This window comes from Canis lupus, chromosome X (assembly GCF_011100685.1).
Source record: "Canis lupus familiaris isolate Mischka breed German Shepherd chromosome X, alternate assembly UU_Cfam_GSD_1.0, whole genome shotgun sequence".
Classification (NCBI taxonomy): Eukaryota; Metazoa; Chordata; class Mammalia; order Carnivora; family Canidae; genus Canis; species Canis lupus.
In genome coordinates this window covers 47,846,022-47,872,677 of record NC_049260.1, presented here as the reverse complement: position 1 = coordinate 47,872,677, position 26,656 = coordinate 47,846,022, and the positions used below count along the sequence as shown (strand labels likewise).

Genomic DNA, 26,656 nt, shown 5'->3' with positions numbered 1-26,656 from the left:
ACAGGGAGTGCACAGATAGCAATTGTCTTAGAAAGTGAGAGGAACTGAATTTTGTGACTTCTGTCAGCCAATGGAACTTAAAGTCTGTGGTTTTAAAGGTCAGTGGGCTTGGCTGGGATAGAGTCTGGATGGCATTGTACTGCTCTTGGGAAGAAGGCAGGAAAATAACTCATGGAAATAGAGCATGGAAACAGTGACTGTTTTTTCTTCTCATGCACAGAATATATAGGGAGTTGAGAGAAGTAAGGGAAGAGTATGAAGAAAAGAGGGAAACTTTACTGAACACTAGGAAGGATATTTGCTCATTTTGAAGTACATCCCACAAAGGCAGTGTTCATGGAAGAGACCCTCTGGTAACAAAGGGAACTGGCTGGAGCCATTTCCCACACCTACTCTTCAGCATAAGCACAGGGCAACCTACAAGAACAAGCCCAGCACAAATGCTCACTGCTTAACTAGTCTAAACCAAGGCCCCATGCTCCAGAAAATGTCCCCTCTCAGTCTTTCCTGCTTCAGTCCCAGCACTGTAGGCCCCCTTCCCTAGAAGACAGGCACAAATTCTTGCTCATACCCTGTCCCCCAACTCAGGAGATTTGCAGAGCCTAGGATCCAGGCATGGTGATGACAACTCTCATTTCACAAGCAGACCAGAGTACACTTAGTTAAAATGCCACATTCATCCCAGAGGCCAAATATTTTCCCACAACAGGCAAAGAGAGCCTCTGAAACTATTGGCCTGAAGGATAAAGCAGCCGAGATAAAACAGCAATGCACATGCAAAACACATCAGAGACACTTCAAGATGTGCCAGGCCTTGGGGAACAGAAGACTACACAGTATGGCACTACAAGTGACTGTCTGAAAGTAGGCAACACAAAAGCAATAAAAATGAATACTTCTGTAAAAAAGAAGTCAAGGAACTCACAAAAGAATGGATGCAAAATGTGACAAAATTTACCTCAAAGATGGTGAAACGAGTAAAGAATGAGTTCAAATTTAAATAACCAACAGCTTCATACAAACTGCTATATGCAGAAATGGTTATATACAAACTTAATGGTACCCATACACTGAAGAAACTAATAAATATGCAAAGAGCAGAGAGAAAGAAATCCAAATACACCACTAAAGAAATCCAGCAAAACATGGAAGAGAGAAAAGAAAGGATCAGAGAAAACCTTCAGAAATAACCACATAATAAATAATAAAATGACAACGAACACATATCTATTAATGATTGTTTTGAATATAAATGGATTAAATGCCCCAGTAAAAAAAATAAGGTGACAGAATGGATAAATAAACAAGACCCATTTATATGCTGCCTACCAGCATAGACTCAATTTAGATTTAAAGACAACTGCATATTGAAAGTGAGGGGACTAAGGAATATCTATCATGCAAATGGATGTCAAAAGAAAGCTGTAGTAGCAATATTTATGTTGGATAAACTAGATATTAAAACAAACACTTGAACAAAAGACAAAAAAGGACACTACATAATAATAAAGAGGAAAATCCAACAAGAACATAAAACAATTGTAAATATTAATGCACCCAATATGAGAGCACCCATATACATAAAAAAATTAATAACAAACATAAGGGAGCTAATTGATAATAATACAATAATGGTAGGGGACTTTAACACCCCTTTTATAGCAATCGACAGATCATCTGAACAGAAGATCAACAAGAAACAATGGTTTTGAATGACAAACTGGAATAGAAGGACTTAACAGATATATTCAGAACATGCCATTCTAAAACAGTAGAATAGACATTATTTTCAAGTGCACAAGGAACATTATCCAGAATAGGTCACAAAACAAACCTCAAGAAATCCAAGAATATCAAAGAAATACCATGCAATCATTTCTGATCACAATGCTATGAAACTACAAGAAAAACTATGGAAAGAGCATAAATATATGGAGATCAAGTAACATACCACTAAACAATGAATGGGTCAACCAGGAAATAAAAGAAGAAATAAAATGTATATAAAAATGAAAACACAGGGGGAGGAGCAAGATGGCGGAAGAGTAGGGTCCCCAAATCACCTGTCTCCACCAAACTACCTAGAAAACCTTCAAATTATCCTGAAAATCTATGAATTCGGCCTGAGATTTAAAGAGAGACCAGCTGGAATGCAACAGTGAGAAGAGTTCGCGCTTCTATCAAGGTAGGAAGACGGGGAAAAAGAAATAAAGAAACAAAGGCCTCCAACGGGGAGGGGCCCCGCGAGGAGCCGGGCTGAGGCCGGGGCGAGTGTCCCCAGGACAGGAGAGCCCCGTCCCGGAGGAGCAGGAGCTGCACCAACCTTCCCGGGCGGAAAGGGGCTCTCGGGGAGTTGGAGCAGGACCCAGGAGGGCAGGGATGCCCTCGGGCTCCCGGGGACAGTAACAGAGCAACTGCGCGCCCAGGAGAGTGCGCCGAGCTCCCTAAGGGCTGCAGCGCGCACGGCGGGACCGGAGCAGCTCGGAGGGGCTCGGGGGCGGCTCCGTGGAGGGGGCTGCGCGGCCCCGGGAGCAGCTCGGAGGGGCTCGGGCAGAGGAAGAGGCTCCGTGCGGAGGGGGCTGCGCGGTTCCAGGAGCAGCTCGGAGGGGCTCGGGCGGCGGCTCCGCGGAGGGGGCTGCGCGGCCCGGGAGCGCGAATCCACCAGCGCAGGCTCCGGAGCACAGGGCGCCGGGACACAGCCCAGGATCCCGCCTCCTCCGGGACAGGCAGAGACCGGGAGGGCCCAGGACAGCAAGGACGCTCCTGCCCCGAGCTGAGCAGATCAGCGGCCCCGCCCCGGAGCCTCCAGGCCCTGCAGACGGAGAGCTCCGGAGCTGAATCCAGGTTTCCAGAGCTGCCCCGCCACTGGGGCTGTTCCTCCTGCGGCCTCACGGGGTAAACAACCCCCACTGAGCCCTGCACCAGGCAGGGGCACAGCAGCTCCCCCAACTGCTAACACCTGAAAATCAGCACAACAGGCCCCTCCCCCAGAAGATCAGCTAGACTGACAACTTCCAGGAGAAGCCAAGGGACTTAAAGAACACAGAATCAGAAGATACTCCCCTGTGGTTCTTTTTTTTTTTTTTTTTTTTTTTGTTTTTGTTTTTGTTTTGTTTTGCTTTTTGATTTGTTTCCTTCCCCCACCCCCTTTTTTTCTCCTTTCTTTTTCTTTCTCTTTTTCTTCTTTTTTTTTCTCGTTTTTTTTTTCTTTTCTTCCCTTTTTTTTCTCTTTCTCTTTTCTTTCCTTCTTTCTCTCCTCTCTTTTTCTCTTTTTCCCAATACAATTTGCTTTTGGCCACTCTGCACTGAGCAAAATGACTAGAAGGAAAACCTCACCTCAAAAGAAAGAATCAGAAACAGTCCTCTCTCCCACAGAGTTACAAAATCTGGATTACAATTCAATGTCAGAAAGCCAATTCAGAAGCACTATTATACAGCTACTGGTGGCTCTAGAAAAAAGTATAAAGGACTCAAGAGACTTCATGACTGCAGAATTTAGAGCTAATCAGGCAGAAATTAAAAATCAATTGAATGAGATGCAATCCAAACTAGAAGTCCTAACGACGAGGGTTAACGAGGTGGAAGAACGAGTGAGTGACCTAGAAGACAAGTTGATAGCAAAGAGGGAAACTGAGGAAAAAAGAGACAAACAATTAAAAGACCATGAAGATAGATTAAGGGAAATAAACGACAGCCTGAGGAAGAAAAACCTACGTTTAATTGGGGTTCCCGAGGGCGCCGAAAGGGACAGAGGGCCAGAATATGTATTTGAACAAATTCTAGCTGAAAACTTTCCTAATCTGGGAAGGGAAACAGGCATTCAGATCCAGGAAATAGAGAGATCCCCCCCTAAAATCAATAAAAACCGTTCAACACCTCGACATTTAATTGTGAAGCTTGCAAATTCCAAAGATAAGGAGAAGATCCTTAAAGCAGCAAGAGACAAGAAATCCCTGACTTTTATGGGGAGGAGTATTAGGGTAACAGCAGACCTCTCCACAGAGACCTGGCAGGCCAGAAAGGGCTGGCAGGATATATTCAGGGTCCTAAATGAGAAGAACATGCAACCAAGAATACTTTATCCAGCAAGGCTCTCATTCAAAATGGAAGGAGAGATAAAGAGCTTCCAAGACAGGCAGCAACTAAAAGAATATGTGACCTCCAAACCAGCTCTGCAAGAAATTTTAAGGGGGACTCTTAAAATTCCCCTTTAAGAAGAAGTTCAGTGGAACAGTCCACAAAAACAAAGACTGAATAGATATCATGATGACACTAAACTCATATCTCTCAATAGTAACTCTGAATGTGAACGGGCTTAATGACCCCATCAAAAGGCGCAGGGTTTCAGACTGGATAAAAAAGCAGGACCCATCTATTTGCTGTCTACAAGAGACTCATTTTAGACAGAAGGACACCTACAGCCTGAAAATAAAAGGTTGGAGAACCATTTACCATTCGAATGGTCCTCAAAAGAAAGCAGGGGTAGCCATCCTTATATCAGATAAACTAAAATTTACCCCAAAGACTGTAGTGAGAGATGAAGAGGGACACTATATCATACTTAAAGGATCTATTCAACAAGAGGACTTAACAATCCTCAATATATATGCTCCGAATGTGGGAGCTGCCAAATATATAAATCAATTATTAACCAAAGTGAAGAAATACTTAGATAATAATACACTTATACTTGGTGACTTCAATCTAGCTCTTTCTATACTCGATAGGTCTTCTAAGCAAAACATCTCCAAAGAAACGAGAGCTTTAAATGATACACTGGACCAGATGGATTTCACAGATATCTACAGAACTTTACATCCAAACTCAACCGAATACACATTCTTCTCAAGCGCACATGGAACTTTCTCCAGAATAGACCACATATTGGGTCACAAATCGGGTCTGAACCGATACCAAAAGATTGGGATTGTCCCCTGCATATTCTCGGACCATAATGCCTTGAAATTAGAACTAAATCACAACAAGAAGTTTGGAAGGACCTCAAACACATGGAGGTTAAGGACCATCCTGCTAAAAGATAAAAGGGTCAACCAGGAAATTAAGGAAGAATTAAAAAGATTCATGGAAACTAATGAGAATGAAGATACAACCGTTCAAAATCTTTGGGATGCAGCAAAAGCAGTCCTAAGGGGGAAATACATGGCAATACAAGCATCCATTCAAAAACTGGAAAGAACTAAAATACAAAAGCTAACCTTACACATAAAGGAGCTAGAGAAAAAACAGCAAATAGATCCTACACCCAAGAGAAGAAGGGAGTTAATAAAGATTCGAGCAGAACTCAACGAAATCGAGACCAGAAGAACTGTGGAACAGATCAACAGAACCAGGAGTTGGTTCTTTGAAAGAATTAATAAGATAGATAAACCATTAGCCAGCCTTATTAAAAAGAAGAGAGAGAAGACTCAAATTAATAAAATCATGAATGAGAAAGGAGAGATCACTACCAACACCAAGGAAATACAAACGATTTTAAAAACATATTATGAACAGCTATACGCCAATAAATTAAGCAATCTAGAAGAAATGGACGCATTCCTGGAAAGCCACAAACTACCAAAACTGGAACAGGAAGAAATAGAAAACCTGAACAGGCCAATAACCAGGGAGGAAATTGAAGCAGTCATCAAAAACCTCCCAAGACACAAGAGTCCAGGGCCAGATGGCTTCCCAGGAGAATTTTATCAAACGTTTAAAGAAGAAATCATACCTATTCTCCTAAAGCTGTTTGGAAAGATAGAAAGAGATGGAGTACTTCCAAATTCGTTCTATGAAGCCAGCATCACCTTAATTCCAAAGCCAGACAAAGACCCCGCCAAAAAGGAGAATTACAGACCAATATCCCTGATGAACATGGATGCAAAAATTCTCAACAAGATACTGGCCAATAGGATCCAACAGTACATTAAGAAAATTATTCACCATGACCAAGTAGGATTTATCCCTGGGACACAAGGCTGGTTCAACACCCGTAAAACAATCAATGTGATTCATCATATCAGCAAGAGAAAAACCAAGAACCATATGATCCTCTCATTGGATGCAGAGAAAGCATTTGACAAAATACAGCATCCATTCTTGATCAAAACTCTTCAGAGTGTAGGGATAGAGGGAACATTCCTCGACATCTTAAAAGCCATCTACGAAAAGCCCACAGCAAATATCATTCTCAATGGGGAAGCACTGGGAGCCTTTCCCCTAAGATCAGGAACAAGACAGGGATGTCCACTCTCACCACTGCTAGTCAACATAGTACTGGAAGTCCTAGCCTCAGCAATCAGACAACAAAAAGACATTAAAGGCATTCAAATTGGCAAAGAAGAAGTCAAACTCTCCCTCTTCGCCGATGACATGATACTCTACATAGAAAACCCAAAAGTCTCCACCCCAAGATTGCTAGAACTCATACAGCAATTTGGTAGCGTGGCAGGATACAAAATCAATGCCCAGAAATCAGTGGCGTTTCTATACACTAACAATGAGACTGAAGAAAGAGAAATTAAGGAGTCAATCCCATTTACAATTGCACCCAAAAGCATAAGATACCTAGGAATAAACCTCACCAAAGATGTAAAGGATCTATACCCTCAAAACTATAGAACACTTCTGAAAGAAATTGAGGAAGACACAAAGAGATGGAAAAATATTCCATGCTCATGGATTGGCAGAATTAATATTGTGAAAATGTCAATGTTACCCAGGGCAATATACACGTTTAATGCAATCCCTATCAAAATACCATGGACTTTCTTCAGAGAGTTAGAACAAATTATTTTAAGATTTGTGTGGAATCAGAAAAGACCCCGAATAGCCAGGGGAATTTTAAAAAAGAAAACCATATCTGGGGGCATCACAATGCCAGATTTCAAGTTGTACTACAAAGCTGTGGTCATCAAGACAGTGTGGTACTGGCACAAAAACAGACACATAGATCAGTGGAACAGAATAGAGAATCCAGAAGTGGACCCTGAACTTTATGGGCAACTAATATTCGATAAAGGAGGAAAGACTATCCATTGGAAGAAAGACAGTCTCTTCAATAAATGGTGCTGGGAAAATTGGACATCCACATGCAGAAGAATGAAACTAGACCACTCTCTTTCACCATACACAAAGATAAACTCAAAATGGATGAAAGATCTAAATGTGAGACAAGATTCCATCAAAATCCTAGAGAAGAACACAGGCAACACCCTTTTTGAACTCGGCCATAGTAACTTCTTGCAAGATACATCCACGAAGGCAAAAGAAACAAAAGCAAAAATGAACTATTGGGACTTCATCAAGATAAGAAGCTTTTGCACAGCAAAGGATACAGTCAACAAAACTCAAAGACAACCTACAGAATGGGAGAATATATTTGCAAATGACATATCAGATAAAGGGCTAGTTTCCAAGATCTATAAAGAACTTATTAAACTCAACACCAAAGAAACAAACAATCCAATCATGAAATGGGCAAAAGACATGAACAGAAATCTCACAGAGGAAGACATAGACATGGCCAACATGCATATGAGAAAATGCTCTGCATCACTTGCCATCAGGGAAATACAAATGAAAACTACAATGAGATACCACCTCACACCAGTGAGAATGGGGAAAATTAACAAGGCAGGAAACAACAAATGTTGGAGAGGATGCGGAGAAAAGGGAACCCTCTTACACTGTTGGTGGGAATGTGAACTGGTGCAGCCACTCTGGAAAACTGTGTGGAGGTTCCTCAAAGAGTTAAAAATATACCTGCCCTACGACCCAGCAATTGCACTTTTGGGGATTTACCCCAAAGATACAAATGCAATGAAACGCCGGGACACATGCACCCCGATGTTTCTAGCAGCAATGGCCACGATAGCCAAACTGTGGAAGGAGCCTCGGTGTCCAACGAAAGATGAATGGATAAAGAAGATGTGGTTTATGTATACAATGGAATATTACTCAGCTATTAGAAATGACAAATACCCACCATTTGCTTCAACGTGGATGGAACTGGAGGGTATTATGCTGAGTGAAGTAAGTCAGTCAGAGAAGGACAAACATTATATGTTCTCATTCATTTGGGGAATATAAATAATAGTGAAAGGGAAAATAAGGGAAGGGAGAAGAAATGTGTGGGAAATATCAGAAAGGGAGACAGAACATAAAGACTGCTAACTCTGGGAAACGAACTAGGGGTGGTAGAAGGGGAGGAGGGCGGGGGGTGGGAGTGAATGGGTGACGGGCACTGGGTGTTATTCTGTATGTTAGTAAATTGAACACCAATAAAAAAATAAATTAAAAAAAAAATGAAAACACAATTGTCCAAACTCTTTGGGATGCAGCAAATCACTTCTACGAGGGAAATTTATAGCAATATAGGCCTACCTCAAAAAACAAGAAAATTCTCAAGTCAATACCTAACCTTACACGTTAAAAATCTAGAAGAAAGAAAACAAACAAAGCCTGAAACCAGAACAAATAAGGAAATAGTAAAGATTAGAGCAGAAATGAATGACATAGAAAACAAACAGAACAGGTCAATGAAACCAGGTGATTATTTGAAAATAATCAATATAATTGAACCTCTAGCCAGACATATCAAGAAAAAAGAGAAAAGTCAAATAAAATCACAAATGATAGAGGAGAAATAATGAACAACACCACATAAATACAAATCATTATAAGAGAATATTATGAAAAACTATGTACCAACAAATTGGAAAAACTGGAAGAAATGGATAAATTCCTAGAAACATAAAAATGACCAAGACTGAAAGAGGAAGAAACAGAAAATTTGAATGGAGCAATATCCAGCAAAGAAGTTGAATTGATATTCAAAAAACTCCCAACAAACAAAAGTCCAGGAACAGAGGGCTCACAGAGGAATTCCTCCAAACATTTAAAGAGTTAATAAGAAAGATACTAGGGGAAGAGTTAAGATGCCAGAGTAGTAGGAGGACCCTATGCTTGCCTGGTCCCTTGAACACAGCTAGATAAACATCAAATCCTTTTGAACACTCAGGAAAATCATCTCAGGACTGAGAACAAGTTGCACAACTAGAGGGAGAAAAGAGGCTACATCATGGAAGGTAGGAGATACAGAGATATGATTTGAAGGAGAAAATATTTGCCAGTGCTGCAGAGGGGATGGAACCTTGATCAGAAAGAGAGAGAGAGAGAGAAAGAGAGAGAGCGAAAAGAGCACAGGGCACTGTACAAGAAAAACACTTCCCCAAAACCACTTATAGGGAAAAGAAGAGGGGATGATTATTACAAGATTTTTAAGCAGTGGAGCTCAAACTAAAGTTTTAAAAGTCTGCAACATCAGGTGGAGCCTGGCAGGTGTAGAGGTGCTTCTGTGGAGAAGGAAGGCAGAGGCCTAGGAACAGACAGCATGGTCTGAGGATCCTCTGCATCGTACTGGGAGAGACAGTTCCCATGCTTGGAATGCATTTGGTAGAGGTGGCTCTGCTTCTCCAGGGACAAAAAAGCCTATGGGTGCCACTGAGATGCTCCATTCATTAACATAGGAGCAGAGATACCTGCTGAGGGCAGCTAACCTGGATTCCAGCTTTTTGCTGCACTTGACCATAAACTCCAAGCCCCTGTGGTTCTTGTGATTGCCCTTATGGGACAAAGCAGCACTAGCCATAGTGTGGTGAAACCATTCCCTAGAGGACCAGGATGGGTCCCTGCTGTACCAGGTCCCTAAAATTTGGAGTTTTAACACCCAGCCAATGTTCCTGAAATAAAACACAGAAGCACTGGATGGCCAGGAGGGCAGACAGATCAGACACAGACAGGGTAGAGGCAGGGAACTGAAGGGGCCCTGGGACACACAAGTGCAGATTGTTTGCTCTTCAGTGAGGGATTCCTGAATAGGTAGGCATGAACTCCCATGTCTGGGGACAAGAGAGCTGGCTGATGTGGTTTTCCCCCTGCCCATTAACACTGACAGACTTAAGTGTGCATTATAGCATCTAGCATCTACAATGGAGATTTGAGCTACTTAGACCAAGTCCTGTCCTCTTTCCCAGCTTCCTTCAGTTGCTGCTGAACTAGGACAAGTATGCCTGAGATCCAGAATAACAGTCCCTCCTGCAGAATACCACCACAAACCTCCTACACGCACCAAGTCTACTGACCATAGAGTGCTGCAAAGCTTTACCTCTCAGGGAAATGGGATCTAGATTCTTTTAACAATTAAAGCAGAGCACACCTCGTTAGAACTCACTACACACTGGACAAGGTCAAAACACTCTCCACTGCAGGTAAGGAGAAACTCTGCCGAGGACTGACCTGAGGGAAAGAATAGCCAAAACAAAACAGCAGAGCACATTCAGTGTACACCAGAAACACTCCTTAAAGTGCCAGGCCCTAGACAGTATAGGACTTTTCTTAGTATATCCATTACTCTCAATAGCAGGAAACATAACAGGGTTTCACAACACACAGAAGACAGAGACCTAGACAAGATGCCAAGATGGAGGAATTCACCCCAAAAGAAAACAAGATTAGTTCTGGCCACTGATCTAATACAAACAGATATAATTAATATGCCTGAACCAGAATTTAAAGCAATAATTAGAAAGATACTAGCTGGACTTGAGAAGAGCATAGAAACACCAGGGAGTTCCTTATCACAGAGACAAAAGACTAAAAACTAGTCAGGCCAAAATAAAAAATGCTATAGCTGAGATCCAAAATGAACTGTATGTAATGATCACGAGGATGGAAGAAGCAGAGAAAGGAAGAAGTGATAAAGAGGATAAAATTATGGAAACAAATGAAACCAAAAAGAAGAGGGAGGAAAATATTGGATCACAGAAGTAGATGAATGGTACTCAGTGCCTCCATTAAACATAACATTCCTAACAGAGGAATGTCAGACGGAGAGGGAAAATGGAGCAGAAAGTTTCTTTGAACAAATTGTAGCTGAAAACGTCCCTAATCTGGGAAGGAAGCAGGTATCCAAATCCAGCAGACAAAGAGAATTCCCATTAAAATCAATGAAAACAGGTGAATAGAAAGACATATGGTAGTAAAATTTGCAAACTACAGATATAAGGAGCATTTTTGAGGGCACGTAATGTGATGAGCACTGAGTGTTATACACAACTGATGAATTACTGAAAACTACATCTGAAACTAATGATGTATTATATGTTAGCTAATTGAATTTATATTTAAAAAATACAGAGATAAGGAAAAAATCCTGAAAGCAACAACTGAAAAAAGAACCCTAAACTACAAAGGAAGAAAAATCAGATTCACAGCAGATCTATCCACAGAAACTTGGCCAGCCAAAAGACAGTGGAATGATATAGTTAACCTGTGAATGGGAAAAATCTTTAGCAAGCAATATTTTATCCAGCAAGGATGTCATTTAGAATAGAAGGAGAGGTAAAGAGTTTCCAAGACAAATAAAAACTAAAGGGATTTGTGAACACTAAATAAGCCCTGCAAGAAATATTAGAGGAGACTCTTTGAGTGAGAAACAAAGACCAAGAGCAACACAGAATAGAACCAAAGAGCAATACAAACTAAACCAAAGAAAATTTCCAGAAGCAACGACATTATATAACATAAAATGGCAATGAATTCATATATATTAATAATTACTCTGGATATAAATGGGTTCATTGCTTCAATCAAAAGGCATAGGGTATCAAAATGGATTTTTTTTACTGCGACTTTATTATTTTTTTATTGGAGTTCAATTAGCCAACATATAGCATAACACCCAGTGCTCATCCCATCAAGTGCCCCCATCACCCAGTACCGCCAGCCTCCGACCACCACGTTTCCATCACCCCTTGTTCATTTCCCAGAGTTAGGAGTCTTTCATGTTCTGTCTCCCTCTCTGATATTTCCCACTCATTTTCTCTACTTTCCCCTTTATTCCCTTTCACTATTTTTTACATTCCTCAAATGAATGAGACCATATAATGTTTGGCCTTCTCCGATTGACTTATTTCACTCAGCATGATACCCTCCAAGTCCATCCACATCCAGGCAAAAATGGGTATTTGTCGTTTGTAATGGCTGAATAATATTCCATTGTATACATAGACCACATCTTCTTTATCCATTCATCTTTTGATGGACACCGAGGCTCCTTCCACAGTTTCGCTACTGTGGGCATTGCTGCTATAAACATCGGGGTGCAGGTGTCCCGGCGTTTCACTGCATCTGTATCTTAGGGGTAAATCCCCAGCAGTGCAATTGCTGGGTTGTAGGGCAGATATATTTTTAACTCTTTGAGGAACCTCCACACAGTTTTCCAGAGTGGCTGCACCAGTTCACATTCTCACCAACAGTGCAAGAGGGTTCCCCTTTCTCTACATCCTCTCCAACATTTGTTGTTTCCTGCTTTGTTAATTTTCCCCATTCTCACTGGTGTGAGGTGGTATCACATTGTGGTTTTGATTGGTATTTCCCTGATGGCAAGTGATGTGGAGCATTTTCTCATGTGCTTGATGGCCACGTCTATGTCTTCCTCAGTGAAATTTCTGTTCCTGTCTTTTGCCCATTTCATGATTGGATTGTTTGTTTCTTTGCTGTTGAGTTGAATAAGTTCTTTATAGATCTTGGATACTAGCTCTTTATCTGATACGTCATTTGCTAATATCTTCTCCCATTCTGTGGGTTGTCTTTTAGTTTTGTTGACTGTATCTTTTCTGTGCAAAAGCTTCTTATCTTGATGAAGTCCCAATAGTTCATTTTTGCTTTTGTTTCTCTTGCCGTCATGGATGTATCCTGCAAGAAGTAACTGTGGCCAAGTTCAAAGATGGTGTTGCCTGTGTTCTCCTCTAGGATTTTGATGGAATGTTGTCTCACATTTAGATATTTCATCCATTTTGAGTTTATCTTTGTGTATGGTGAAAGAGAGTGGTCTACTTTCATTCTTCTGCATGTGGATGTCCAATTTTCCCAGCACCATTTATTGAAGAGACTGTCTTTCTTCCAATGGATAGTCTTTCCTCCTTTGTCGAATATTAGTTGATGATAAAGTTGAGGGTCCACTTCTGGGATCTTTATTCTGTTCCAATTATCTATGTGTCTGTTTTTGTGCCAGTACCACACTGTCTTGATGACCACAGCTTTGTAGTAGAACCTGAAATCTGGCATTGTGATGCCCCCAGCTATGCTTTTCTTTTTTAAAACTCCCCTGGCTATTTGGGGTCTTTTCTGATTCCACACAAATCTTAACATGATTTATTCCAACTCTCTGAAGAAAGTCCATGGTATTTTGATAGGGATTGCATTAAACATGTAAATTGCCCTGGGTAGCATTGACATTTTCACAATATTAATTCTTGCAATCCATGAGCATGGGATATTTTTCCATCTCTTTGTGTCTTCCTAAATTTCTTTCAGAAGTGTTCTGTAGTTTTTAGGGTATAGATCCTTTACCTCTTTGGTTAGGTTTATTCCTAGGTATCTCATGCTTTTGGGTACAATTGTCAATGGGATTGACTCCTTAATTTCTCTTTCTTCAGTCTCATTGTTAGTGTATAGAAATGCCACTGATTTCTGGGCATTGATTTTGTATCCTGCCACACTGCCAAATTGCTGTATGAGTTCTTGCAATCTTGCGGTGGAGGCTTTTGGGTTTTCTATGTAGAGTATCACATCATCGGCGAAGAGGGAGAGTTTGACTTCTTCTTTGCCAATTTGAATGCCTTTAATGTCTTTTTGTTGTCTGATTTCTGAGGCTAGGACTTCCAGTACTATGTTGAATATCAGTGGTGAGAGTGGACATCCCTGTCTTGTTCCTGATCTTAGGGGAAAGGCTTCTAGTGCTTCCCTATTGAGAATGATATTTGCTGTGGGCTTTTCGTAGATGGCTGTTAAGATGCTGAGCAATGTTGCCTCTATCCCTACACTCTGAAGAGTTTTGATCAGGAATGGATGCTGTCTTTTGTCAAATGCTTTCTCTGCATCTAATGAGAGGATCCTATGGTTCTTGGTTTTTCTCTTGCTGATATGATGAATCACATTGATTGTTTTATGAGGGTTGAACCAGTCTTGCATCCCGGGGATAAATCCTACTTGGTCATGGTGAATAATTTTCTTAATGTACTGTTGGATCCTATTGGCCAGTATCTTGTTGAGGATTTTTGCATCGATGTTCATCAGGGATATTGGTCTGTAATTCTCCTTTTTGGTGGGGTCTTTGTCTGGTTTTGGAATTAAGGTGATGCTGGCCTCATAGAACGAATTTGGAAGTACTCCATCTCTTTCTATCTTTCCAAACAGCTTTAGGAGAATAGGTATGGTTTCTTCTTTAAACATTTGATAGAATTCCCCTGGGAAGCCATCTGGCCCTGGACTTTTGTGTCTTGAGGGGTTTTTAATGACTGCTTCAATTTCCTCCCTTGTTATTGGCCTGTTCAGGTTTTCTATTTCTTCCTGTTCCAATTTTGTTAACTTGTGGTTTTTCAGAAATGCATCCATTTTTTCTAGATTGCCTAATTTATTGGCGTATAGCTGCTCATAATTAGTTTTTAAGATCATTTGTACTTCCTTGGTATTGGTGGTGATCTCTCCTTTCTCATTCATGATTTTATTAATTTCAGTCTTCTCTCTCTTTTTTTAAAATAAGGCTGGCTAATGGTTTATCTATCTTATTAATTCTTTCAAAGAACCAACTCCTGGTTTTGTTGATCTGTTCCACAGTTCTTCTGGTCTCTATTTCATTGGGTTCTTTTCAAATCTTTATTACTCTCTTCTTCTGCTGGGTGTAGGATCTATTTGCTGTTTTTCTCCAGCTCCTTTAGGTGAAAGGTTAAGCTTCTGTATTGAGTTCTTTCCAGTTTTTGGATGGATGCTTGTATTGCGATGTATTTCCCCCTCAGGACTTCTTTGGCTGTATCTCAAAGATTTTGAATGGTTGTATCTTCATTCTCATTAGTTTCCATGAATCTTTTAAATTATTTTCTAATTTCCTGGTTCACCCTTTCATCTTTTAACAGGATGGTCCTTAACCTCCGTGTGTTTGAAATCCTTCCAAACTTCTTCTTGTGATTTAGTTCTAATTTCAAAGCATTATTGTCTGAAAATATGCAGGGGACACTCCCAATCTTTTGGTGTCAGTTAAGACCTGATTTGTGACCCAGTATGTGGTCTATTCTGGAGAAAGTTCCATGTGCACTTGAGAAGAATGTTTATTCAGTTGCATTCGGTTGTACAGTTCTGTAGATATCTGTGGAATCCATCTGGTCCAGTGTATCATTTAAAGCTCTTGTTTCATTGGAGATGTTTTGCTTAGAAGACCTGTCGATTGTAGAAAGTGCTACATTGAAGTCATCAAGTATAAGCGTATTATTTTCTATGTCTTAACTTTAGTTATTGATTGATTGATATACTTGGCAGCTCCCACATTTGGGGCATACATATTCATGATTGTTAGGTCCTCTTGTTGGATATGGTGTCCCTCTTCTTCTCTCACTACAATCTTTGGGATCAACTTTAATTTATCTGATATAAGGATGGCTACCCCTGCTTTCTTTTGAGGACCATTTGAATGGTAAATATTTCTCCAACCTTTTACTTTGAGGGAGTAGGAGTAGGTGTCCTTATGTCTAAAATTAGTCTCTTGCAGACAGCAAATAGATGGGTTTTGCTTTTTTATCCAGTCAGAAACCCTGCACCTTTTGATGGGGTCATTAAGCACGTTCACCTTCAGAGTTACTATTAAAAGATATGAATTTAGTGTCATCATGATACCTACTCAGTCCCTCTTTTTGTGGATTGTTCCCTTGGACTTCTTTCTGTTGCAGAATCCCCCTTAGTATTTCTTGCAGAGCTGGCTTGGTGGTCACATATTCATTCAGTTTCTGCCTATCTTGGAAGCTCTTTATCTCCTCCTCTATTCTGAATGAGAGCCTTGATGGATAAAGTATCTTGGCTGCAGGTTATTCTCATTTAGGACTATGAATATATCCTTCCAGCCCTTTCTGGCCTTCCAGGTCTGTGGAGAGTTCTGCTATTAATCTAATATTTCTCCCCATGAAAGTTAGAGATTTCTTGTCTTTTGCTGCTTTAAGGAATTTATCTTTATCTTTGGAATTTGCAATTTTCTCTTTTAAATGTCGAGGTGTTGAGCAGTTTTTATTGATTTTTTGGGGGCGAATCTATCTCCTGGATCTGAATGCCTGTTTCCCTTCCCAAGTTAGGAAAGTTCTCAGCTGTGATTTGTCCAAATACATATTCAGTCCTCTGTCCCTTTTGGCACCCTTGGGAACCCCAATTAAACATAGATTTTTCCTTCTGACGCTTTCATTTATTTCCTTTAACCTATCCTCATGATCTTTTGTTTTTCTCTTTTTTCCTCAGTTTCCCTCCTTACCATCAACCTGTCTTCTATGTCACTCACTTGTTCTTCTACCTCGTTAACCCTCGTCGTTAGGACCTCCAGTTTGGATCGAATCTCATTTATTCGATTTTTAATTTCTGCCTGATTAGATCTAAATTCTGCAGTCATGACATCTCTTGAATCCTTTATGCTTTTTTCTAGAGCCACCAGTAGCTTTATAATTGTGCTTCTGATTTGGCTTTCTGACATTGAATTGTAATCCAGATTTTGTAACTCTGTGGGATAGAGGACTGTTTCTGATTCTTTCTTTTTAGGTGAATTTTTCCTTCTAGTCATTTTGCTCAGTGCAGAGTGGCCAAAAACAAGTTGTAATTGATAGAAGCACAAACTCTTCTCACTGTAGCATTCCAGCTGTTCTCTCTTTAAATCTCAGACTAAATTCGTAGGTTTTCAGGATGATTTGAAAGTTATCTAGGTAATTTGGTGGGGACATGTGCTCAAAATGGATTTAAAAAGAAAACCCCAAGATCTATCTATATGCTGCCTAAAAAAGACTCATTTTAGACATAAAGACGCATTAAGATGGAAAATTAGAGCATGGAGAACCATCTATCATGTTAATTGATGTCGAAAGAAGCCTGGAGTAGAAGAATCACCTGCGTTACTCAGTTTGTTGAGTGTCTGACTTGTGATTTCAGCTCAGATCATGATCTCATTGTTCGTGAGATTGAGCTCTGTATCATTCTATGGGCTAGGTGGGGAATCTGCTTTGAGAATTCTCTCCCTCTGCCCTTCTCCTCACTTATGCACACATGAGTGCACACTCTCTCTAAAATGAATTGTGGGCAGCCCAGGTGGCTCAGCAGTTTAGCGCCACCTTCAGCTCAGGGCCTGATCCTGGAGACCCAGGATTGAGTCCCATGTCAGGCTCCTTGCATAGAGCCTGCTTCTCCCTCTGTCTGTGTCTCTGCCTCTCTCTCTCTCTCTCTGTGTGTGTGTGTGTGTCTCAGGAATAAATAAATAAAATCTTTGAAAAAAATAAAAGTTTTTTAAAAAGATATTTTTAAATAAAAAAAGTTGATATAGCCATACTTATATCAGACAAATTAGATTTTAAACCAAAAACTGTAAATAGAGATGATGAGGTAAAAAAGGACATTATATAATAATAAAGGAGTCTGTCCGATAGGTTATTTAACAGTTGCAAATACTCATGCATCCAGCTTGAACCACCCAAACATATAAATGAATAATAACAAACATAGATAATCTTATTGATAACAATACAATAAGAGTAGGAGTCTTTAACACCTCATTTATAGCAATGGAAAGATCATCTAAGCAAGAAATCAATAGGAACCAATGGCTTTGAACAACACACTGGACTAGATAAACATAACAGATATATTCAGAACATTTTATCCTATAGCAGCAGAATACATATTCTTATTATTTTTATTTTTTTAAACATTTATTTACTTATTTATTTATTCATAGACACACACACACACACACACACAGACGCAGAGACACAGGTAGAGGGAGAAGCAGGGTCCATGCATGTAGCCCAACATGGGACTCAATCCCAGGTCCCCAGGATCATGCCCTGGACCAAAGTCAGCACTAAACCGCTGAGCCACCCAGGCTGCCCTTATTTATTTTTTTTAAAGTAGGCTCCATGCCTAGCATGGAACTTCAACTGTGCTTGAACTCATGACCCTGAGATTAAGACCTGAGCTGAGATCAAGAGCCAGATGTTTAATTGACTGAGCCACTCAGGCCCCTCACACATTCTTTTCAAGTGCACATGGAAAATTATCCAAAATAGATCACATACTGGGTCATAAATCAGGCCTCAAGAACTACTAAATGATTCTGATCATACCATGCATATTGTCAGGTGACAACACTATGAAATTTGAAGGCAACCACAAGAAAAACTTGGAAAGACCACAAATACATGTAGGTGAAAGAACATCTGACTAAGGAATGAATGGGTTAACCAGAAAAGTAAAGAATACATTAAAGTATATGAAGAGAGAGGAGTTATGATGGCAGAGGAGTAGGGAACACTAAGTTTATCTGGTTTCTGGAATTCAGCTAGATATCAAACCATTCTAAACACCTACAAAATCAATCAGAGATCTGAGAAAAGAAATGCTGCAATTCCACAAATAGAAAAGTGACCACATTTTGGAACTTAGGAGGTGCAGAGCCTTGAATCCAGGACGATATATCAGAGGAAATGGTAGTGGGGCAGGAGCTGACTTAAGGAGGCTACTGTAAATTATTATGAGCAGTAGAGCACAAAATCTGAACTTTTATAAGCCTGGTACAGTGCGGGGCACATCCCTGGCCTTAAAGTGCTTAGGTGGTGAAGTAGAGCAGAATCCCAGGTGGGATAGCATGGTCTCAAGATCCTTGGGGTCACAAGAAGAATGGGGGTGCCTGTGTATAGCAGAGTTTCCAGGCATCAGAGTGGAAAAGCCAGCTGAAAACAGTGAGTCTATGCTCTGGCTTTTTGCTTGGTGATGCCATATATTGTGAACCATTACATAGTCACACCGCTAGTCTCCTGGCAGGGGCCCAGCAGAAGGCCGAAGCATGGTGAGAGCTCTCCCTCCTCTGGGAGGAACAGTGCAGGTCTATATACCCCAGGTGTCCATAAAATTTGGAGACTTAAAATTCAACTGTATGCCTGAGATGAAAATGCCTGGTCAATGTTGGGTGAACACAGAGTTTGGACAGAAACCAACAAGACTGAAGTAATTGAATGCTTTTCTGCATGAGCTTACTGAAGAGTGGGAGGTAAGAGTGGGAGGAATTTTCAGCTCTGGAGCTAGAAAGTAGGGCATGGCTATTTTCATTCCCTCCATTAATGCTGAAAGTATTGAAGGGGGGGGAGCTAAACAGCACCACAGTGGAATCCAGAGCCACTTACACTGAGCTCTGCCCCCTGGCAAGGAAGTTGGATTTCCATCAGGGCAACAACACCTGAGAATCAGCAGAATAGGCCCCTCCCCTGGAAGGCCAGCAGGAACAACTGGATAGCACCAAGTTTACCAATCATAGCAAACTGCAAAAATTCAGTTCTTGGAAAACAGTATATAACATTTGTAGTGTTTTTATTTTAATTCTTTAATCTTTCATTTTTATATTTTTGCAGCTATGTTCTTATTTTTTTCAATTCTTTTAAAATTTTTATTTTATATATATGTTATTTATATATTATTTTTGGTTTATGTTCATTGTATTTTATTTTATTTTCATATATATATGAGTTTTTTTTCCTATTTTGGGATCTAATTTCTTATAAGAAGGAAACCAAAATACAATGAGGATCTATTTCTTATTTTTCCTGTTTTATTTCTGGTATGATTTTTTTCATATTTATTTTGTTTTTGTTTTATTCTAGTTTGTTTTGTTAATTATTTTCTGTTGCTGTTGATATTGTTGTCTTTTCTCTATCTTCTTTTCTACACATAATAACGAGATGGAGAAATTCATCACAAAAGAGAGAACAGGAGGTAGTACTGCCAGGGATTTAATCAATATGGATATAAGTAAGAGGTCTGAACTAGTATTTAAAAAAAGGACTATAAAGATACTAGCTGGGATTGCAAAAAGCATAGAAGACAGTAGAGGAATCACTTACTGTAGAAAATAATAACTAAATGTAATCAGGCCAAAATTTAAAATGCTATTGCTGAGATGCAGTCATAAATGGAGGTTCTAACAGAATAAATGAGGTAAAAGAGAGTGATATAGAAGACAAAATGATGGAAAATAAAGGTGGACAGGTTACAGAAAGACAAACACTGGATTACAAAGGGAAACTTCGAGAAGTTAGGGATTTCATACAGTGAAATAATATCTAGATAACAGGGGTCCCAGAAGATAAAGAAGGGGCAGAAGTTTTATTTGAATTTATTACAGCTGAGAATTTCCCTATATAGGAAAGGAAATAGGCATTCAAGTCCAGGAGGCACAGAGAAACCCCTCCTCAAATTCAATAAACATAGGTTGACACCTCAACATATAATAATGAAGCTTGTATATTTCAGTGATAAAGAGAAAATCATGGAAGCAGATTGGAACAAGAGTTTCTAAACCTAAATGGGTAGAAACATAATGATGGCAGAAGATCTGTCCACATACACTTGGCAGGCTAGAAAGCACTGGCATGATATATTCAATGTGGTAAATGGGAAGAATATGCAAACTATCCAGCAAAGCTGTCATTCCGAATAGAAGGAAAGATAAAGAGTTTCCAGAACAAACAAAAACTAAAGGAATTAATCAACACTAAAAGAACCCCACAAGAAATATTAAAGGGCATCCTTTGAGCAGAGAGAGATCCCCAAAGAACCAAAGACCAGAAAGGAAGAGAGACAATCTGAAGAAACAGCAACTTTATGGGTAGGTAATACAATGGCACTAAATTCATAACTTTCAATAATTACCCTGAATGTAAATATACTCAATGCTCCAAACAAAAGACATAGAATATCAGAATAGATTAAAAAATATCAGAATGGTATTAAAACATTATCAGAATGGATTAAAACACAAGATCCATCAACATGATATCTACAAGAGAGACCAATTATAGAACCAACAAAACCTCCATATTGAAAGTGAGGTGGTAGAGAACAATTTATCATGTTAATGGACAAGAAATAAAGCTGGAGTAGCTATCCTTACATCAGACAAACAGGATTTTAAACCAAAGACTAATAAGAGATGATAAAAGGCACTATAACATAATAAAAAATATCTATCCAACAAGAAGATCTAACAATTGAAAATGTTTATGCTCATAATTTGGGAGCAGCAAAATATATAAAGCAATAACAAACCTAAAGATACTCATTATAATAATAAAATAATACTAGGGGACTTTAACACCCCACTCACAGTAATGTACAGATCATCTAAGCAGAAGATCAACAAGGAAACAAGGGCCTTGAATGACATACTGGACCAGATGGACTTAATAGATATATTCAGAGCATTTAATCATAAAGCAAGAGAATACACATTCTTTTCCAGAGCACGTGGAACAGTCTTCAAAATAGATCACATACTGTGTCACAAATCAGGTCTCAACCAGCACAAAAAGATTGGTCATGCATATTTTCAGAACACAATGTTTTAAAACTTGAACTCAATCACAAGAAAAAAATTTGGAAACACCACAAATACATGGAAGTTAAAACACATCCGATTAAACAATGAATGGGTCAACCAGGAAATTAAGGAATTGAAAAAATACATGGAAGCAAATGAAAATGGAAACATGTTATTTCAGAAACTTTGGGATGGAGCAATGGCAGTCCTAAGAGAGAAGTATACAGTAATATAGGCTTTTCTCAAAAAACACTCACAAGTATACTCCTTAATCCCCATCACCTATTTAACCCAACCTCCCCTCTGGTTACCATCAGTTTCCTCTCTATAATTAAGAGTCTGTTTCTTGGCTTGCCTCTTTATTTTTCCCTTATGATCATTTCTTTGTGTTTTTTTTTCTTAAATTTCACATATGAGTGTAATCATATGGTATTTGTCTTTCTCTGACTGACTTATTTCGCTTAGTGTACTTTCAAGCTCTATCCATGCCATTGCAAATGTCAAGATTTCATTATTTTTATGCCTGAATAATATTTCATTGTATATATGTATACTACTTCTTCTTTATTCTTGGTCAATGGACACTTTGGGGGAAAGAAAGAATATCTGCATGTAAAAATGCTGAGTAGATGTATACTAATTTTTATTTTGAAACGGTTTTTCTTAAGATGCAATTTACTGTCATAAATTCATACATTTAAATATAAAATAAATAAAATAGCTCTTATTTAGAAATTGAAAGCAGGAAAGCAAGGCTAGAAATAAAATGAAAGAAGAAAATACCCCAGACAGTACAACAGGTGGAAAACAGAGGAAAGTATTTTTATGGTAGTAAAATAAAGCTTAGTCCCCTAAGCAGAAAGAGGAAAGCTGCTCTTGTACGCAGATCCTTCTAGTTTGTTCTAGGTTTAAACTAATCATTTTCATGTGTGGGCACACAAATACACACACACACACACACACACACACAGTCATAGTTTAAGTCAATAAGTCAGTTAGCTTTCTGAAACCCCAATTCTTCTCCAATGAGGAATCACGTGTTTACGTATTAGAGGATGGAGAAGTAGTTGGAGTTGAGAATTATTAAAAGTAGAGCTAACCTAAACCTAGAGGGATTTCAAATTTTACATCACCACCATATCAATAGCATCCAGAAATATAGTACCATGAGACAAAAGAATTCATCAATTTGTACAAACTAATGAAATAGGCAAGCCTAAAGGCTTAGGAGAAAATATCAAGCATGGCAGCAGCTGCATTCAGGTAAAATAATGTTAGACATGTATATATGTATTTTGTATGTATGTATGTGCATATATTGATTAGTACCTAGCATGATAATATGGAAAAATTATTACCTAGCACAAAACTATGAAACATATAAAATATAATATGGTGAAACACTTTTTCTTTCTCAAAGCATCTAAGGTTGTTTTGGGGTGTTGCATTACTATATATTAGAAATACATGTATAACACACTGTAGTGGGCTGAATGGTGTTCCCCCAAAATATATGTCCACATCCTAATCCCCAGAACCCATGAATATTACTTTATTTGGAAATAGTCTTTGTAGATATAATTAAGGATCTTGAGGAGATTATCCTGGATTATTTGGGTGGGCCCTAAATTCAATGACAACTGTCCTTAAACAGGTACACAGAGCAGAGACACACAGAGAGACACAGAGGAGAAAGTTATGTGAAGATGAAGATAGACACTGGAGTGCTGAGTCTACAAGCCAAGGAACACCTGCATTCACCAGGAGGTGGAAGTGGCAAGAAACATATTCTCTCTTAGGACCTTGGAAGGGATCATGGCAATGATACAAATTTGGACTTCTGGACTCTAGAACTATGAGAGAATACATTTATCCTGTTTTAAGCCACCAATTGGTGGTAATTTGTTGCAGTAACTCTAGGAAACCAATATGCCACATCAAACCTAGATTATAGGCATTTATTTTTAGCTGCACTAATCTCCTAAAAGTAAGTAAATAATATGCATAATAAGGATGTATCAGAAATTGTGTAAGGGGCACATAAATAATTGAAGTTTCAAAGACAAAAATTATCACTGTAAAATTTACATAAAGTTGTTGATGACTAGAGAACAAGTAATAAGCAGAGCCACATGAGTAACTGGTATAGATAATTTAGCATTCTGGGAACTCAAGTTCAAGTAGTTATCAGTGTAAGTTTTATGGAAGAGATGGAATTGAAATTTGGGCCCTGAGAAAAGTTGGGATTTGGTAAATTAGACAGGCTGATTGAAGGATGTTCCAGGCAGAAAGAATGGTGTGGGAAAAGGTGTCACTGAGAATCTTTTAGAAATATATGACTTTAGAACTTAAACCTGAGCAAAATGGGACTTCCACATCTAATGCAGAGTGTTTGCCTGTTAAATAAAAACAATCCTTGTTCTGGGTGTGCCCAAGGTCACAGTTTTCTTATGTAAAATGGGAATATTAATAATACCTATCTGTGATGATTAATTTTGTGTCAATTTGGGTGGATCACAGTCCTCAGATATTTGGTCAAACATTATTCTGAATGTTTCTGTGAAGATGTTTTTTAGGTGAAATTAACATTTTTAAAAAGATTTTATTTATTTATGTGACATAGAGATAGAGATAGATAGAGATAGAGATAGAGATAGAGATAGAGATGAGAGAGAGAGAGAGAGAGAGAGAGAGAGAGAACCAGTATACAAGCAGGAGGAGGGGCAAGGGAGAGGGAGAGCGGGAGCCCAATGCAGGGCTCTATCCCAGGACCCTGGGATTATGACCTGAACCAAAGCCAGGTGCTTAGCTGACTGAGACACCCAGGTGCTCCTGAAATTAACATTTAAATCACTGGACTTTGAGTAAAGCCAAATACCCTCCATAATGTGGGTTGGCCTCATTAAGTCATTTGAAGGCCTTAAAAAAATAAAGACTGAACTCCTACAAGCAGGAAAGAACTCTTCCAGATAACTGCCATTGGAACTGCAATTCTTCCCTGGCTCTCCAATCTGTCAGCCTACCCCCTATTAAATTTTGGATTCATCAGAATTCTACAGTCATGTGATCAAATTCCTTAACATCTCTTTCTCTCTCAATAGCTATGTAGATTGATAGATATAGATATATTTTTATTTTATATATAAAGATATATATGATTAATATATTGTTATTTATATCTATAGAGATATATATTATATATATATATATATATACACATACATACATATAGAGAGACACAGATTGAGACATTACACATTCTGTTGGTTCTGTTTCTTTGGAGAACTCTAATATAGTATCCAACAGAGTTATTATGAAGATTAAATAAGACAATGTATTTAATCTTCAGAGTGCCTGAAATAGGAACAGTGTTAGGCAAATGGTTACTATTGTCTACCAAAGTGTCTAACTTGCCCCTACAGCATTGATTCCAGAGGCTAGATTTCTTTTAGGCCAGATCTATTCTGTATTCAGACCTGAAACCTTGTTTTCAGGAACTTCCTAGAAACCTTCCTTCCTCCTTTCATCCCTTTTCAGTTTCCAACACTTTGCTAGGGGAAAAAATGAGCTTTAGCTCATTAATGATTACCAAGTACTCAACATTATTATGGCTCAATATTTCTATCTCATTTTCCTGATAACTGACCTCTTTAAAGACATGCATTGAGCCACCTTCTGAATTAAGTTGGACTTCCAAGTTGTTTATGAGTTGATCCAGACCTGGAAAAAAGACAAGGGAAACACAATTTTAGAATAAGATCTAATCTATATGCATACAGTATGCCATTTACCTTTGGTTATACCTGTTTGCATTCTATGAACATCATCTTTCAAGACTTACTAGATTTTGAGAAGTTGGTGTTTGGACAACATTCTAATTTGTATATTCTACTCATCAAGATGGTCTTGGCTTGTCCACAACAATGTTAACTGCTCCCCACAAATCCTATATATATGAGAATCTACTTCTTCCAACCTCTTCAACCAGCCCCTACCTGCAAAGGATCCTATATGGATATTTACCCTAATGAGCTTTTTAACACATTATCACCAAACCTCTCTAAGGAAGTATTTTCTGTCTATCTCTCTTTTTTTTAAATTTATTTATGATAGTCACAGAGAGAGAAAGAGAGAGAGGCAGAGACATAGGCAGAGGGAGAAGCAGGCTCCATGCACCGGGAGCCCGATGTGGGATTCCCATCCCGGGTCTCCAGGATCGTGCCCTGGGCCAAAGGTAGGCGCTAAACTGCTGCGCCACCCAGGGATCCCTCTGTCTATCTCTCTTAAACAAGCTAGGTGGGGTTAATATAAGCAGTCTTCTATTTGCCTGTTCATTTGTCTTTCTATAAATAGAGAAACTTGGTGGCCCTATTATGCTGCCCTACACCATCATAATCATTCCTACCAGAAGCATCTACCAGCACTTGTTCAATCAGATTTCCTTTGATCTATCTACAGTTAATCTCACTAAAGAGGAAAACATAGCACCAGGAAGATAAATCCACAATTTGTTATAATTTAGTTGGTCAAATTTTGGATTAGTTTAAGTGTCTCCAAATCAATTACAATTAGTTTCCTCATTTATGACCTGATTGTATTTCAAAAGATAGTCCATCAATCAGTTAATTGCTTTTAATGTCAAATACATTTACCCATAAAAGTATTCATTTTATAGGTCACTTCACAATAGCCATTTAATATCTAATGTAGTTAAAATACAACAAATAGACAATGAGCAAAGACACAAAAGTATAATACACACAAAAAAGCAAAAAAATATAAAAATTATTTATTTATTTATTTATTGAATGTCAGGAATTGAAACCAGTCTTAATTTGATGGCGATAACACACAAAGAATCTTCTATTGGGATAATGAGGAAAATTCTGATTCACTATTAAAGAGTTTGGAGAATTTTGACACGTTAAAATAGCTCCAATTTAGCTAAGAGTGTAATATGCTAAGTAAAATAAGTCAATCAGAGAAAGAAAAATACCATATGATTTCACTTATATATGGAATTTGAGAAACAAAACAGATGAACATATGGGAGGAGGATAAAGAGAGGGAAACAAACCATAAGAGACTCTTAATTAGAGAACAAAATGAGGGCTGATGGAGGGCAGGGGGTGGGAGATGGGCTAGATGGGTAATGGGCATAAAGGAGGGCATTTGTTATGATGAACACTGGATGTTGTATGTAAG

General features: G+C 38.9%; 1 protein-coding gene across 1 annotated transcript in view; it reads right to left on the bottom strand.

Moving 5' to 3' along the window:
* Window positions 1-26,656, bottom strand: part of KLF8 (Kruppel like factor 8) — a 96,111-nt gene that overhangs the window by 39,237 nt on the left and 30,218 nt on the right. Inside the window, exon 2 of the mRNA XM_038588794.1 lies at window positions 25,098-25,171. Coding sequence (XP_038444722.1) covers window positions 25,098-25,171 — 74 coding nt within the window. The remainder of the gene's footprint in view (window positions 1-25,097; window positions 25,172-26,656) is intronic.